Source organism: Lontra canadensis, unplaced genomic scaffold, assembly GCF_010015895.1.
Source record: "Lontra canadensis isolate GAN:19392208 unplaced genomic scaffold, GSC_riverotter_1.0 scaffold66, whole genome shotgun sequence".
Taxonomy (NCBI): domain Eukaryota; kingdom Metazoa; phylum Chordata; class Mammalia; order Carnivora; family Mustelidae; genus Lontra; species Lontra canadensis.
Window position 1 is genome coordinate 7,302,514 of NW_022631060.1, and position 13,683 is coordinate 7,316,196.

The window sequence follows — 13,683 nt, forward strand, 5'->3', positions numbered from 1 at the left end:
TCTCTGTCCCCACAGCTGCCTCTGCTGCGTGTCCCACTCTCCTGGGCTAGGAATTCCCTGGGACACCTCCTAACCCATCTTCCCGAGTCTAGAGCCCTGGGACCCAGCCCTCCCCACGACCCCAGCCACGACCTCAGGACCGGCCTCCGGTGTCCCCACGGCCACCATTGGTTGTGCATTCCCCCCCCACCCTGTGGGGCTCCCCACCCCGAAAACACTTGTTCTCCTCCTCCGACCTGCCACAGGCCTTAGGTCTCGTGTCACAGGGGTCAGCCGGATTCATAAAAGCCCCTAGGACTTGCTGTCCCTGAGCTGTCTCTCTAACCAGTGGCCGCTGGGGCCCCACACTTATCTGTCTGCTCTTGGCAGACGCTGGGCCCTTCCTGCCTCTATCCCTGCTGCTTGGCAGACACCAGGCTCGTGACGGCCCAGGGTGGGCTCCCCTTCCCCCCAACCCTGGGCAGCTCCTTCCCTCCCGAGTGCCCTCCAAGTCCACGTGCCCAGCCGCCCCCGGCCCCCTCCCTCGGAAGCCCAGAGTTTCCCCCGCCACATGCCCTGGTCTCCTGCATGGGGACGACTCGCCTTCTCCAGAATGCTGACATCCCGGTTCCCACCTGGAGGCCGCATCTCCCGGCCAGAAGCCGCAGCGCCTTTGAGACCAGGCCAGTGCTTGTGCTCCAGATTGGCCGCCGGGTCCCCAGCACCATTATTGTCACCACCTCACTTGTTTGTCAGTCGGTCTCCTCTCCCAAAACAGACAGGAGCTCTCTCTTGGGTCTGGCTTGGGGTCGGCGGTCTCCGTGCTGCCGGTGGGCGGGGACTCAGGACACACCGGGTCTGTATGGAGAGCGCCCGCTCCCACACTCTTGCCGTGGCTCCCACTGGCCCCTTTTCCACGGCTGCTCAGCAGTTCCCTGGACAGAGCTGCCATCACGTCCCCCCAGCCCCCTCTGCACACCCTGGCGAGCACCTGTTCCTTCCAGGCGTCCACGAACGCCGCCCCACCTGGAAGAGCAGCAAGGGACAGACCTGTGGCCCCGACGGGGCGGATGTTCAAGAGGGGAGATAGACACGGGGGGGATGGGACAGCGGCAGCACATCGGAGGGACATTGCCTTCACAGACTTGTTGTGCAGATCCTGTTGTCTTCTGCTTCCGGAGTAGAGGGAGGAATCGTGCCCCTTAGCAGTGCTGACAGGGACAAAGCGTTTAGACAGCCGGGTACACACACCGTGACGCCTGTCCCCGGAGGGTGGTTTCAGCCGATGCCTAGTTGAAGCGGGGACCGGTCCTGCCCCTTTGAAGTCCCGAGCTGTCTTTGTGAAGCTTCGTCCTTGGCTGTTTCCCTCCGGGGTGCTCGGACTCGTGGATGGACCAAGCCGAGGTCTCACAGGCCAACCCGGGCTCTTTAGCCTGTCTCTGTGGCAGGGGGTGTCACCTGCCTGGGGCTTGCCCCGGACTTGCTGCCCCACCCCCGAAAATCTGGGCTCTCTGGGGCCCCCTGCTGTCTCACCCTGGCCAGGGCAGTGGGAGCTGGTGGGTCCTGCCCCTGACACCTGCCCTTGGGCCGGCTCTGGGATGGAGCACCCGGTCCACACCGCCTGTGGGGCAGGCTGGCAGGCGGGCTGAGAAGTCACGACTGAGAGGTTACGCATATATCTGTCTCCCTGCCCCGGACATGGACTGGGTCGGTGGAGGGGACTTCTGTCTGGCACAGCCAAGGTAAATACTCGGGGTAGGGGAGTGACGGCTGCCAGGCCGGGTGGCTGGGTGTCCCTCGTCCCCCAGGGAAGAAGGTAGAACGTGGGGCTTCTGGGCAACTGAGCAGTGTGTGTGTGCCCCCAAGTGCGTGTTTAAGATCTTGTTTATTATGTGGAACAAAATAACCAGAGCGGGGCGCCTGGGTGGCTCAGTGCGTTAAGACTCTGCCTTCAGCTCAGGTCATGATCTCAGGGTCCTGGGATCGAGCCCTGCATCAGGCTCTCTGCTCAGTGGGGAGCCTGCTTCCTCCTCTCTCTCTGTCTCTCTCTGCCTGCCTCTCTGCCTAGTTGTGATCTCTCTGTCAAATAAATAAGTAGAATATTTTAAAAAAAATAACCAGGATGGTTCTAATTTGGGGGGTTATGTCTGACTGTGATGGTGACTCCATCAGAAAACAGGAATCTTTTCCCTTGAAACGTGCACTTTCAAAGGGTTGGTCTTGGCCTCCTGTCTCTTGGCAGGGTGGCTTTCGGGGCCCACCACTTTGTGGGCCTCCCTGCAGACCCCCCGCGGGTGCTGCCCCTCAGAGTGCAGCTGAGGATGCGCTTCCTTGGGATCTGCTTGTCCCACCTCTCTGTGGCCCTCCTGCCCAGACCCGGGCACGGAACGTGGAGTTGGCCCTGCGCAGGAGGACAGAAGCCAGAGTTCAGAGAGGGCAGCACTGGCCCCAGGCACCCTTGGCGTCCGGCGTGAACATTCTTGACACAGCGTCTTGGTGAAATGTCCAGTTTCCTTTCCTGAAGATCACGGGCACAGGCACTCAGCTGTAGACCAGGGCTTAGACTCTACAGCCCATGGGCCAGCTTGCCTGTGTCTGCGCCGCGCTCACACGCAGGGCAGTTTTCACACTTTTTTTTTTTTTAAGATTTTATTTATTTATTTGACAGACAGATCTCACAAATAGAGAGGCAGGCGGAGAGAGAGGAGGAAGCAGGCTCCCCACTGAGCAGAGAGCCTGATGCGGGGCTCGATCCTAGGACCCTGGGATCACGACCCAAGCCGAAGGCAGAGGCTTTAACCCACTAAGTCACCCAGGCACCCCGGTTTTCACACTTTTAAATGATCAGGGGGAAGAATTGAAAGAAAAACAGTGTATCGTGATGCGTGAAAATGACACGAAATCCAAATTTCAGTGTCCACACTTGTTTCTGTTTCTTGCGTGCACGATGCTGTGTCTGCACACACACAGCCTTGCTCGCTCACTTACACGCTCTCCGACGGGATGTGTTCCTGAGGGTTCCATCTTCCTCTTCTCCCAACCTCACCTCCTCGGCCACGAGCCCAGGATGAGACCCCATGTGTGGGCAAGTTTTGCGCGGAGCCTTCTCTGAGGGCCGGTGCCCAAACCGTTTGGAAGACTTAGTCTCTCACCTGCCACTTGCTGCTAACCAGCGGGGCCAGCGTGGTACCCTGGAGATGAGCACAGTGATTGGTACAACCTGAGTCCTCCCTCCAGGTGAGGCAGGCAGCGCCCCTGCTCTGGGTACAAGGGCGTCCCCCAATCTTGCGTTCTGGCTTGGGGGCACATTGGAACCCCAGTGGGGAGCCGCTTCCAGGATCCATAGGGGGCCGGCACCTCCCACTTCCATGTGAATTGCCCCAGATTGAGGGCCCGGGTGGGCGTTGTCTTTGTTTAAGTTGCCTGGACGAGGTCAGCTGCTCCCCTCAGTTGCAGGTGGAGACACTGAGGCCCCTGGGGCGCGGGGGCTTGCTGGGCCCCTCCTGGGTGACCTGACAGTTTTGTCCTGTGCTGTCCTATGGCAGACAGACCCAAGTCTCTTCTGTTCAGCGTGAATCTGATCTGTCTTCTGTTCTCAACACCTGCAAAACAGAGTGTTTGTCGCTTTTCTGTGGAGCTGGAAACACAGTCTGGCTGCAGGGGGTCTGCTGGGACTTGTGTCGCTTTCATCCTGGCCCAAGAGCTGGAGAAGCTCGTTGTTGTGTTTTATCAAGTCTTGCTTTCAACATCAGCGGCTACAGGATCATCTGTCATCGGAATCCCATCTTACCCCATTTGTGTGTTTCCGTCGGTTAAGGCGTTTTTATGTGTGATAGCAGTTTTTTCCTTTATGGCTTTTGTGGTTAATGCTTTTCATCAGCACTGGTTCTTCAGGAGAAAGAGCTAGCTTTCATATCTCAGAGTAAAGGGCCACTGGTGTGGGGGGGTTGAAAAGCATCCGAGAGTTACGGGCTCAGACTCAGGGCCAGAAGGGCCCTCCGAGACCATCTGGGCCTGATCAAGCAAGACATCGGTCCACAGACCAGTGTGCGACTTGCCCAGGGCCCCGGGCGTGTTAGTAACGCAGCCTCTGGAAGCTCACGTCTGCGTTGAGCCTGTGATCTGACACCTTCCTGGCCGGCAGACGTTGCTATCAGAGCCTGCCCTGGTCTGAGCCCTGCACCTCGGTCCTGCTCATCGATCAGCAGCAGGAAGGGAGAGCACAGCTGTCTGCTTCGCCTGGCCCTCTCAGTGCCGTGTCTGTACCCAGGTAGGGGAGGCTGCGGGGAGAGCCCTGAGCCAGCCCCACCACTGAAAATGTCATTTGTCCAACTCTGCCGGGAGCCACGGCCCCTGGCGTCATAGCATGGCTTCGCGGGGTGCAGGCAGAACGGAGCCTCCTAGGCATTGGGCTCAGGCCCGAGGCCGGTTCATACCTGTGTCTGCTGTCCCGCAGGTGATCAATGTTGACGGGACAAAGAGGCGGACACTCCTGGAAGACAAGCTCCCCCACATTTTCGGGTTCACACTGCTGGGGGACTTCATCTACTGGACCGACTGGCAGCGTCGCAGCATCGAGCGCGTGCACAAGGTCAAGGCCAGCCGGGACGTCATCATCGACCAGCTGCCCGACCTGATGGGGCTGAAGGCTGTAAACGTGGCCAAGGCTGTCGGTGAGTCTTTTCAGCCTCCAGACGCGAGTGAGCCAAGCCGAGCCGCACCAGGAAGAAGCAGTGGGCTCGCGGCTGCCCTTCAGTCCACGGGCACCCACCCTGGCGATGGGCAGGGCCGGGTACGGTGAGATCTGGTGGAGGACACCTGGGAAGGGGCGTGGTGTCTCTGCCGGGGATATTGACTAGGTCATGGTTGTGGACGGGCGCTGTTGGCGCAGTTGTTACAGTCACGGCTGATGTTTGCCAAGTGTCTGCTGTGCGCTAGGCTCTGGCTAAGTGCCGTAATGCCCGGAGCAACCCCATACACTAATGACAGTATTGCCCCATTTGCCCTGTTAAGGAGGAGGGACGCACGGCCACGTTGCTGGTATGGCCGAGCCCGGGACTCACTCTGGGTCTGCCTCAACCTCGTCACTGGGGTGGGCTGTGATGGCTGTCCAGTGTGGCCAGGCTGGACCTTCAGATGCACACCTTGTTTGTTTGTTTTTTTAAGGTTTTATTTATTCATTTGAGAGAGAGCATGAGGCGGTGGGGGGGTGGCAGAGAAAGAGGGAGAGGGACCGGCAGACTCCCTGCTGAGCAGGGAGCCCGGTGTGGGGCTTGATCCCAGGACCCCCCGATCATGATCAGAGCTGAAGTCAGATCCTTAACTGACAGAGCCACCCAGGCGCCCCAAACACACAGCTTTTTTTTTTTTTTTTAAGATTTTATTTATTTATTTGACAGATAGAGATCACAAGTAGGCAGAGAGGCAGGCAGAGAGAGAGGGAGGAAGCAGGCTCCCCGCTGAGCAGAGAGCCCGATGTGGGGCTCGATCCCAGGACCCTGGGACCATGACCTGAGCCGAAGGCAGAGGCTTTAACCTACTGAGCCACCCAGGCGCCCCCAAACACACAGCTTTTATCTGAAAACCAGGATCTGCAAAAACTCACTTAACATGATTTGTCTCTTTCTGAAAACAATTCCAAATGCGGGTCATTAGGCTACACAGGAGGGAGAGAGTAGGGTCCAGGTGTGGTGGGGGCGGGGCTCTGTGCCCAGCAGGGGGCCTCTGCACCTGCTGCAGCACCTGCGCGTCGGAAGGTCTCTATAGACCTCTGCTGGAGAAATGAATGAATGAATGAATGAATGAACAGGCAGAGAAGATCCTGGGCTTGGCCTCAGGTAGCTCCCAGCCTCCCCGTCTAGCAGCTGAGACCCTCCGTAGTGCTACTCCAGGCAGCGGCTGTGCTGGGGTAGTGGGGATGCCTGGCTTTAACACACAGGGGAGGTCACTTGAACTTGGAATTGAGGGAGCAGGTGGGGGCAGGGTGGGCCAGGCCGAGGGGCAGCTGTGCAAAGGCCCGGAGGTGAGGCCTTAGCCGTCCAGCGACCCGGGTTCCTGACAAAGAGGCGATGGGACCGGTAAGCTCCGTTTCGCCGTCACCCTTTAGAACGCGCGGATTATCTACCGTGGAGGGTGAGCCCCTGTGTGAGTGATGGTTTAGATACACAAAAGAGAACCCAGCGGGTCAGAAAAAAGATGTGTCCATCGGGTGTGCTTTCAAGTTGAGAGATTGGGTTCATCTCTCTGTCTCGTCTCAGGACTTACTGAGAGAGATGGGGAGAAGGATTCTTCTTTTAGCTAAAATACTTAACTCTACATTAAAGCCACTTTCAATAGCGCCTCAGTAGCTAACGGAGAGGAACGGGGGCGCCAAAACAAACGAACATCTTATGTTTTCTACTTCAGTGAGGATGAGACCGCTTTGGCGCTCCTGGGCGAGTCTGAGTGTGTGAGGCTTCGGTGTCTGGGGGGCCATCCGGGCGGTCAGTCCGACCAGTAGGCCCGGAGTCCAGGCCCAGGAGCATGCGTGTGTGTGTGCATGTGCGCATGTGAGTTACCCCCTCACATGGCATTCTTACACCTGTGCCCCTTCCTGCCTGTGTCACCTTCACCAGCCTCCCTGGGCTTCACTTTCCGTGACTAGAAAACAAGTGGGAGTGGCTCCCGCCTCCCCATCTGCTCGGCAGACGGACAGACCGAGTTCAAAGGCACTGGGTCACCCCGGGTGCAGAGCCAGCCACGTTGACATCGTTAGTGTCCCTTCCCCGTAGTGGGGGAGGACCTCCGTTTCCATCATCCCCGCCCCCCCCGCCCCGCCCGGTGTCCCCATGTGCTGTCTGGCTGGGACACAGCCCCGTGTGACCACGGAGCCATACACGCCTCTGTTTTGGGGGCTGCCGAGCGTCAGAGCCGCTGTGCTCGTTCCAGGAACCAACGCGTGTGCAGACGGGAACGGGGGCTGCAGCCACCTGTGTTTCTTCACGCCTCACGCCGCCAAGTGTGGCTGCCCCATCGGCCTGGAGCTGCTGAGCGACCTGAAAACCTGCATCGTCCCTGAAGCCTTCCTCGTGTTCACCAGCCGAGCCGCCATCCACAGGATCTCCCTGGAGACCAACAACAACGATGTGGCCATCCCGCTGACGGGAGTCAAGGAGGCCTCGGCGCTGGACTTCGACGTGTCCAACAATCACATCTACTGGACGGATGTCAGCCTGAAGGTACGGTCTGCGAGGTGGCCTCCGCCGGGGCGGTCTTGAAGGCTTTCATGGTCTTTTCGAAAGAGCTGTAGTATTTAAGGGCACCTGAGTGGCTCAGTCGGTCAGCCGTCCGACTCTTGATCTCAGCTCAGGTCTTGATCTCGGGGTCGTGAGCTCAAGCCCGTGGTTGGGGTCCGTGCTGGGCGTGGAGCCTACTTGAAAAAAAAAAAAGCTGTAATATTTATGGTAACGTGATCTACGACCGTAAAGTCTGAGCAAACTTTTAATAACACGAACACGAACGATTATCACGAGCAGATCCCCTACACACAGATGGGCTTTTCTGGAGCGATTGTGGATCTGTGAGACGTTTTGTTGTAAGTTGACATCGTCTCTGGCTTCTTCGCTCCCTCAGCAGCGCCCACCTGCTTAGCAAATGCTGTCCCTATGCACGGTGCAAATACATGGGGATACACAGAAGGGCCTTTTCTTCTTGTAAAGCAGGATTCTGCAAACCAGCTTGTGGGCTGACCCCTGGTTGTGTAAATAAAGTTTTATTGGAACATAGTGATGCCCATTTGTCTAAGGCTTGTCCGTGCCTGCACTTGTGTAGTGGCCCCAGAGCTGTGTGGCCCTCGGAGCCTGCATATTTACTGTGTGCCCCTTTATGGAAAAGTGTGCCAGGCCCTGTTCTCTCCCGGACAACCGAACTCCTTGATCTTATTCTCCAGATGGTGTTACACATCTCTTTGAGATTTTTCTGATTCTGAAAGTCATGGGAGCTCACTGAAGAAAGAGGACAGGAGAAAGAAAAGGATAAAGAAGAAAGTAAAAATAAAATAAAAATAAAAATCCCTCATCTCCCCTCAGCTGACGTTTCCAGGGAGCTCCCGATATCAGTGCTGCTCATGGTCCCCGTCAGGTGCACTAGAGGGTTCTGTGTCCTGGTGTCTTTCACTTAACATTATAAGAGCTCGGGCCGCCTGGTTGGGTCAGTCGTTGAATGTCTGCCTTGGGCTCAGGTCATGATCCCCGTGTCCTGTGATCAAGCCCCGCATTGGGCTCCCTGCTCGACGGAAAGCCTGCTTCCCCCTCTCTCTTTCCCCCTGCTTGTGTTCCCTCTCTCGCTGTCTCTCTCTCTCTGTCAAATAAATAAAATCTTTAAATAAAAACATGTACGAGGTAACTGATAGGCTGCTAGGAACTCTTTAGGTGAAGGACGTAGTCTCCACAGATACTCCCTATTTTACGTAACCAGTTTCCTTCTTTTAAACATTCTGTTAGCTTCCAGCCTCTCTGTGGTTTCCATGACTCCTCATCTTTTGCATTTTTTATTAGTTTCCTGGGACAAAACTTCATGAAACTTAAATACTATCAGATCTTTTTTTTTCCGTAAAAACGTTGTATTTTACTACATTTCAAGTGTTTATTGAAAAACCCTTGCACGTTGGCGATTGGGCACGCGATGCGGTCAGTAGCTGCTCTGGGTGGCCGGGGGTCCATCTCGTGGTCCGAGGTTGGGGGGAAGGCCGGTTCCTAACCCGCGGCCCTTGTCTCCTCCCCTGCTACAGACCATCAGCCGAGCGTTCATGAACGGGAGCTCCGTGGAGCACGTGATCGAGTTCGGCCTTGACTACCCGGAAGGCATGGCTGTCGACTGGGTGGGGAAGAACCTCTACTGGGCGGACACTGGGACCAACAGGATCGAAGTGGCCCGGTTGGACGGACAGTTCCGGCAAGTCCTCGTGTGGAGGGACCTAGACAACCCGAGGTCACTGGCCCTGGACCCCACCAAAGGGTAAGAGCCATTTTTGCCCACCATGTGTGTCCCCCTCCCCCCGCCACTTCCGCACGTCAGCCCGCGCACGATGACCGTAGCCCTGGGGATGGCTGCCCAGCGGGCCCTCGTGTGACAGCAGTCCCAGCCACTGCCGGCTTCGAGGCGGCTGGGGCCAGCGGGACCCGTGGAGGTCTCTAGTTTATTTCACAGAGGGGAAACAGGCCCAGAGCAGCAGGGAGGAAGGGGGGATGCTTATCTCAGTGCAGCATCTGGGGGGTGGGGGGGCCTCCAAGGGGCAAGGGTCTCTGTCCCTGAATTTCCAGAGGGGGAAACGGAGCCGCAGAGAAGCTGAGCGACTCACTGAGCATCCTGTAAGCAGGGTGGGTAGAGCTGGGCTCCCCTTGGCCCGTGTTGCTGGCTCTGAGGGCCCTGGACCCCGGCGAGCTCAGAAGGGGCTCCTTGCTGGACCTCCCAGGCAGGGTCCCACCTGCCTCACCAGGTACCTGCTCTTTTTGACCTGGCAGGAGCCTGGAGGCCCTGGGCACGGGGGCCGCGGGGAGCCAGGGTTGAGCCTCCCTGTGCGCCAGAGTCTTCTGGGCTGCAGACCCGGTGCTCGTCCCCTGGTGCGTCAGAGCTGTGTTTGCCACACCCCAAGCGCTGCCTGTCGCGCGCCGTTAGGGACGGAGAGACTGCAGGATGGCAGAGCCAAGAGAAGGGCCCAGTTGTAGCCGAAGGGCGAGTAAAACGTACATGGTTCTGGAACAGGGGCTCCTTCTGTAGAGCTGCTGAAGAAGAAGGGAGGTGGACCCTTTGGAGGCAGGAAAGCCGAGTTCGGATCCTGGCCCTGTAGTGCCTGCTGGGCTCCGGTTCTTGTCCTCTGTCCCTTTTGAGTAAGGGGACAATGTGTCCTGACAAACCCACATTCATCCTGGCTTCTCCGGTCACCCTGGTGTCCTGTCCAGCTTAATTAGCGTTTGTCTCTGACAAGAGAGTCTCCCTGGAGTTCTAGTACAAGGTCACCCCATCTGTGCTCCCAGTCTGGGTCTGTAAACGGTTGTGTTTGCCCTTACCCTGCAGGTGAGCGCTGTGGGAGTTCAGGAGGCAGGAGGCAGCCCGGTGATGGCACCTGGGGGGATGGTGGGGTCGTAGGCAGTGCCCAGGGTGTTGCCCTTCTCCCGCTTCCTGGAGGGATGTCACCAATGTGGCTTTATCCAGGATGGAGAGGGCCATGCCGAGGGGACGGTGGTGGTTGTGTCCCCCTGCCCTGCCGGGAGGGTGGACGCACCTGAGCCCGCCCTGGCCTCCCTGTGTCTTCCAGCTACATCTACTGGACTGAGTGGGGGGGGAAACCCAGGATTGTGCGGGCCTTCATGGACGGGACCAACTGCATGACGCTGGTGGACAAGGTGGGTCGGGCCAATGACCTCACCATCGACTACGCTGACCAGCGTCTCTACTGGACCGACCTGGACACCAACATGATCGAGTCATCTGACATGCTGGGTGAGGGCCAGGTGGGGTCCTGCTGGGCGGGGGCATCCCTGGGCTGGGGGGCCGACTCCCTCTCCACCCCCACTGCACCGTTCCTTCTGGCCTGTGAGCTGATGTGGACCCAGCCCCGGCTGCTCCTCCGGCTTTGTCTTCTTCTGGGGCTTGTCCCTTTCCTCCCCGGTGCCATCGCTGTAGGCATGTCTGCAGAGGCCCTAGGGACAGCGGTTTCCTGCACACCTACTAAGAACCAGGGCCCAGCGAAGCTTTGTGCCGGGACTCTAACATGGTGTAGGTTTTCACTGATGGGGAAACTGAGGCCCAGGGAGGTGCCAGGATTTCCCTGAGGTCTCAGAGTGCTGCCCAGATTCCATCGCCATCTGACCCGGGGCACCTACTCTGTGCAGGCCATTACTCTCGGATTCACTCATAGGTCATAGACCCCACATCCTGGGATCAGGTGAAAAAAAAAAATACCTCATTCCAGGTACCCCACCAGTGGGGGCAGGACATGCAAATCTAGGCTGTACCGCCAGAGGGAGCCGTTATGTTAGCTCTCTTATGTAACCAAGTGATAAGGCGGCCCCATGTGATGCAGAGAATTTGATTTTCTGATCGCCGCTGCCCCCTGTGATGGGCGTGGTTGTACCCATTTTACGGGTAAGAAAACAGAGGCATGGGCCGGCTGGATGGCTTGTCCCAGGTACTGTGTGAGCAGAGCCAGAGCTGGAACCCCAGTGTCCTGGTTTCTGCTCGGGGCAGGCCGTACCCGCCCTGCACGCTGCCTGTCCGGGTTTCTGAGTCCTCTGGTGAGGTTGGAATGTGTCTTTGAGTGAGCCACGCCAGCCCCCCACAGTGATTTATGAGAGGCCGATGCCTGAGGAGGAAGCCATCCCTGAATGGCGGTGGTTGCGGGAAGTAATGATGCTCACCGACGGCCCCAGAGGGAAGACGCACTGGGGGGAAATCAGCGCCAGAAATTTCCACGGCCCTGCTGTGTGCAGGTGGCCACGTGCCATGGGCCTGGCTGTCACCCTGCCCTAGCACGCTCTCCGTTTAATGCCGCAGACATTGACACACCGGGGGCCTCCCTCTGACAGTGCGGCCTCAGCCACGTTCCTTAACCCTCCTGGGCACTCGGTTCCCCAACACGGACAGCACCGCTTCACGCAGCTGCCGTGGGAGACCTGGGTGAAAGCACGTCTCACCGAGGGTGGCTGGCGGGAGCGCAGGGCCCAGGGGCGCATGCGCAAGCCTGTGTTTCATGGAAGCACTCGGGAGCATCTGTATGTAATAACGGGCTTGTTTTTGAAGGCAAAATAATCAACATAGGGCGTTTCTGAAAATACAGAAATACAGGGAAAGAAAGTAATTATTCATAATTTTCACCATCCCATGATAATCAATATTGTTGTGTCAGCATGTTTTTTTCCTAGTCTCAAAAATTTTCATTTCTTTTTTTTTTTAAGGTTTTAAATAATCTCTACCCCCAGTAGGGGACTCAAACTCATGACCTTCAAGAGTTGCAGGCTCCAAGGACAAAGTTAGCGGGGGCCCCCCTTAATTAATTTTTTTAAAAAGTTTTTAAAAAGATTTATTGATTTATTTGAGATCAAGAGAATGCACGTGCTTGAGCTTGGGGAGGGGCAGAGGGAGGGGGAGATTCTCAAGCAGACATCCTGCTGAGCACGGAGCCTGACACGGGGCTCGATCCCAGGACTCCAGGATCATGACCTGAGCAGAAGGCAGACACTCCACCGACTGAGCCCCCAGGTGCCCCGTCCGCTCTACTAGTGATGGGCACCCGGGTTGTTTCCCAGTTGCGGCTCTGCGCACGTTGTAGTCTGTGTCATTGGAGTGACAGCACGTGCGTTTCTGCTGCGGGGGGTGGGGGTGTGTGTGTGTGTGTGCCTGGACCCAGGGTAGGTGGCCTCCAGCTGCCGTCGTCTCTGCTTCTTTCCAAAGTGGGGGAACGCGGGTTCCCGGGCAGCCGTGAACCGGTCGGTCCTGCGTGGAGGCCCGGCCGTGTGTCACTGATGCCGCAGGCATGTGTCCACGCAGGTCAGGAGCGCACTGTGATCGCGGACGACCTTCCGCACCCCTTCGGCCTGACGCAGTACAGCGATTACATCTACTGGACCGACTGGAACCTGCACAGCATCGAGAGGGCCGACAAGACCAGCGGCCGGAACCGCACCCTCATCCAGGGCCACCTGGACTTCGTGATGGACATCCTGGTGTTCCACTCCTCCCGCCAGGATGGCCTCAACGATTGCATGCACAACAACGGGCAGTGCGGGCAGCTGTGCCTCGCCGTCCCCGGCGGCCACCGCTGTGGCTGTGCCTCACACTACACCCTGGACCCCAGCAGCCGCAACTGCAGCCGTGAGTGCCTCACTGTGCCCCTGCACCCCCACCCTATGATAGGTCAGGCTGGCTCTGGGGGTGGAGGTGCAAAGGATCCTCTTCTCTGGAGGTACCTTGGCGTCCATGGATGGTTGAGTGGGCTGTGCACTGCATAAGCCGTGTGGTATCTGGAGGCCTAGGCCCGGTTCTGTGAGGCAGTACTCTCCCCATTGACTGGATTTTATATCCAGTGATCCCCCTATGGGCTGTTGCAGCTGAGGGCTTGGCCCATGCATTCGTGTCTTGATGAGGCAATAGGTCCTCTGCTCAGCTGGGGCCTCCCTACTCTTGCGCTCCCTTTGGTCCCACAGTCCCTGTCCCCTGGGGACCATCACCTTGAAGAATCAAAGAAAGCTGCAGGTAACCCACTGGTGGGGACGCCTGTGACTTGAGTGTCTGCCCTTGGGGCTGGCTGACCTGGGGCCACGATTTAGTTTCAAATCACCCAACTGTAATACTCAGACAGTGGCTTGAACTGTCGGCCTCTTACACATTCTCGGCTGTGCCATCCCTGCACATAGGCTGTTTGGCTCACTGACACACCCATAAAGTGTCCCTTCCCACGTCAAGGTCACTGCATACAGTTTCAGCGGTTCCCATGAGCGCGCGTAGGCACGGGACAAATGATAGAGCTGTCCAAGCATTAAGTGCATTTATGGGGAGGGCGTTTGATATTTACTATCGTTACCCTTCTTCTGTCTTGAGTCTTGATAATGTAAAGATGCTGGCCATTTCAAAATAGCTCATGCATTTAGGAAATACTGCAGCAGCAGAGACACACAGAACGTGGAAAGTAGAATTTGCCGCAGTCCGTCCCCCACCCCCATAAGCCAC

At 57.6% G+C, this 13,683-nt stretch overlaps 1 protein-coding gene across 2 annotated transcripts in view; it reads left to right on the forward strand.

The window, feature by feature from the left end:
• Positions 1-13,683, forward strand: part of LRP5 (LDL receptor related protein 5) — a 97,616-nt gene that overhangs the window by 59,392 nt on the left and 24,541 nt on the right. The window contains exons 8-13 of one of the 2 annotated variants that reach the window (XM_032879677.1): positions 4,436-4,652; positions 6,907-7,196; positions 8,747-8,973; positions 10,274-10,458; positions 12,505-12,828; positions 13,161-13,196. In XM_032879677.1, coding sequence (XP_032735568.1) covers positions 4,436-4,652; positions 6,907-7,196; positions 8,747-8,973; positions 10,274-10,458; positions 12,505-12,828; positions 13,161-13,189 — 1,272 coding nt within the window. In that variant the 3' untranslated portion in view covers positions 13,190-13,196. Of the gene's footprint in view, positions 1-4,435; positions 4,653-6,906; positions 7,197-8,746; positions 8,974-10,273; positions 10,459-12,504; positions 12,829-13,160; positions 13,197-13,683 lie in introns of those variants that run through there. The other variant, XM_032879676.1, reaches the window with a different exon arrangement.